This window comes from Portunus trituberculatus, chromosome 3 (assembly GCF_017591435.1).
Source record: "Portunus trituberculatus isolate SZX2019 chromosome 3, ASM1759143v1, whole genome shotgun sequence".
Lineage (NCBI taxonomy): Eukaryota > Metazoa > Arthropoda > Malacostraca > Decapoda > Portunidae > Portunus > Portunus trituberculatus.
In genome coordinates this window covers 4,739,370-4,741,869 of record NC_059257.1, presented here as the reverse complement: position 1 = coordinate 4,741,869, position 2,500 = coordinate 4,739,370, and the positions used below count along the sequence as shown (strand labels likewise).

The 2,500-nt window shown below is 39.7% G+C and overlaps 1 protein-coding gene across 5 annotated transcripts in view; it reads right to left on the bottom strand.

Annotated features, from left to right (window-relative positions):
* Window positions 1-2,500, bottom strand: part of LOC123510323 (myeloid leukemia factor-like) — a 24,942-nt gene that overhangs the window by 1,810 nt on the left and 20,632 nt on the right. For 2 of the 5 annotated variants that reach the window (XM_045265359.1, XM_045265369.1), the window contains exons 5-6: window positions 2,423-2,500; window positions 266-313 (exon numbers count right to left, since the gene is read on the bottom strand). The exon at window positions 2,423-2,500 is cut by the window's right edge. In XM_045265359.1, the coding sequence (XP_045121294.1) occupies window positions 266-313; window positions 2,423-2,500 (126 nt within the window). Of the gene's footprint in view, window positions 1-236; window positions 314-2,422 lie in introns of all 5 variants that reach the window. The other 3 variants (XM_045265380.1, XM_045265391.1, XM_045265400.1) reach the window with 2 other exon arrangements.

Below are 2,500 nucleotides of genomic sequence, written 5' to 3'. Positions count from 1 at the left end.
AATGCAATCTTAAAATGACTAAATATAACAAATCTAGTGAATAACAACTTTAAAATGACAGGCAGTGACGTAATGAGTTAATAATCAAAGGGCAGGGTGCCATAATGTCCTTCTTTATCTCTGCCACCACCATCACCACCAACACCACTGCCACATCCACCAGCGCTATAATCACACTTTCCACACTTCCTCTGGCCCTCCCCAACACAGCCAGACAAAGGAGCCGCCACCTTTACCAGGTAACCCGTAGCCTTGGAGGGTTTACCTGGAACCTGCAGTGATGGACAGCATAGGTCGGGATCGGCTTCTGTATCTGAAAGACATATATCTCAGTGGCCAGGTGTTGTGTGGGTGTCTGCCTTGTACCTTCACATCTTTCACTGTCACCTCTTATTCTCATCCTATGCATCTCAGTGGCCAAGTGTTGTGTGGGTGTCTGCCTTGTACCTTCACACCTTTTACTGTCACCTTGTCTTATTCTCATTCATTACATCTCAGTAAAAAGGTGTTGTGAGTGTCTGCCTTGTATCTTCACACCTTTTACTGTCATCTTGTCTCCCTTCACCCTATGTATCTCAGCGGCCAGGTGTTGTGAGTCTGCCTTCATTACACTCATACCTTCTAATGTCACCTTGTCTCACTCTCATCCCATGCATCTTAGTGGCAAGGTGTGTTGTTGTGTGTGTGGTTTTTAAAAGGATGTAGTGTGAATGTGGTGGTTTATGGGTTTTAATTAGTCTGTGATGATTTGTCTTTTTTTAACCCCCTCAATACAGGGGCACATTTTTACCTTGAGATTTGTGTAGCATTAGACCATTTTATTGACATTAAGAAGAGTCTATGGAGGTCAGAAAATTAATAGCCACAGTCTTCACTATTTCAATCCCCTGCATGAGTTTCTGAAGCTGTATAAAATCACCAAATAGTCACCAGAATGAATATGAAAATGCGTCATGGTGCTCAAAGGGTTAAGGATGTTTTGTGGTGGTTCCTCTGTTTTTAAGGATGTTTTGTGTTGCTTGTAGTTTTAATCAGTTTGTAGTGTTGTGTGGGTGTGTTTTTAGGGGTTTCCTGTTTTGTTTTTTTCGTAGTTTTGATTAGTCTTGTGGTGTTGGTGATGATAAAAAGTGGTGATGGAGGTGTTGAGATAGTGAAGAGAAAAGTAATGAAGGTGGTAGTAGTAATGAGAAAAAGTGGTGATTTAGCTATTTTCTTTAGTTTTACATAGTTTGTGGTGAATCGTCTGTTGGTGTATCCTTTTTATTTGTGAAGTAATGAAGAAAATAATAAAGAAAAGAATACTTGAAGAAAATAAGTAACAAAATAATATACATAATGAAGAAAATAATATAAGTAACAGACATTTGTGACAATTGTGAAGGATAATTGCAAAAAATAATACAAGTAATGAAGAAAGCAATACAAGACACTGAAATCTGTGAGGTTAAGAGATGCATTACTAATTAGTCTACACAAGATAACAAGAAAATACAAGCAATTAAAATTTGTGAGATAAAAAAATGCATTAAGAGTTTATAAAGAATGAAAAAAATTATTTACAACTGAAATCTGTAAACTCAAAAATGTATTACAAGTTTTATTTACAGAACAAAAGAATAAATTGACAAAAAAAACAAAAAGTAAAGCACCACCAGATCCTCAGAAATATACTGACAACATTTTTCACACACACACACACACAAGAAAACTACAAAAAACACATACAACGCTACATAAAATCCCTAAAAACATACCAATAAACAAAAACACATCAACACAAGACACTAATACACACACACACACACACACCGGGTAGTGTAGTGGTTAGCACGCTCAACTCACAATCGACAATCGAGAGGGCCGGGTTCGAGTCCCAGGAAGCGGTGAGGCAAATGTGTAGGGTGTGTTCACCTAGCAGTAAATAGGTACGGGATGTAACTGGAGGGGTTGTGGCCTCGCTTTCCCAGTGTGTGGAGTGTGTTGTGGTCTCAGTCCTACCCGAAGATCGGTCTATGAGCTCTGAGCTCGCTCCGTAATGGGGAAGACCGGCTGGGTGACCAGCAGGCGACGGAGGTGAATTACAAAGGAAAAACACAGACCAAAGATAAAATATACCACAAACTAATATGTAAAACTACAAACAACACATAAAACATCACAGAACACCTTAGAATACCATAAAAAATATGCACACACCAAAATGAACACCTTTCAACACCCCAAAACACCACTGAACACACACTAACACAAGAACACACCAGAACACCCTAAAAAATATCACACACACACACACACACACACACACACACACTAGGTGAATAGGTAAATATACCAGAGGACATCACAATACCACTAAACACACTTAACCTAACCCAACCTAACCTAACCTACCCAACCCTACCCTACCTTACCCCTGTCTTACCTAGAGGAAGGGGAGGAGGAGTAGCCAATAGCAGGGGCATCCGAGACTCTGTGACTGTAGGCTGGTGGTGAGGTGTGT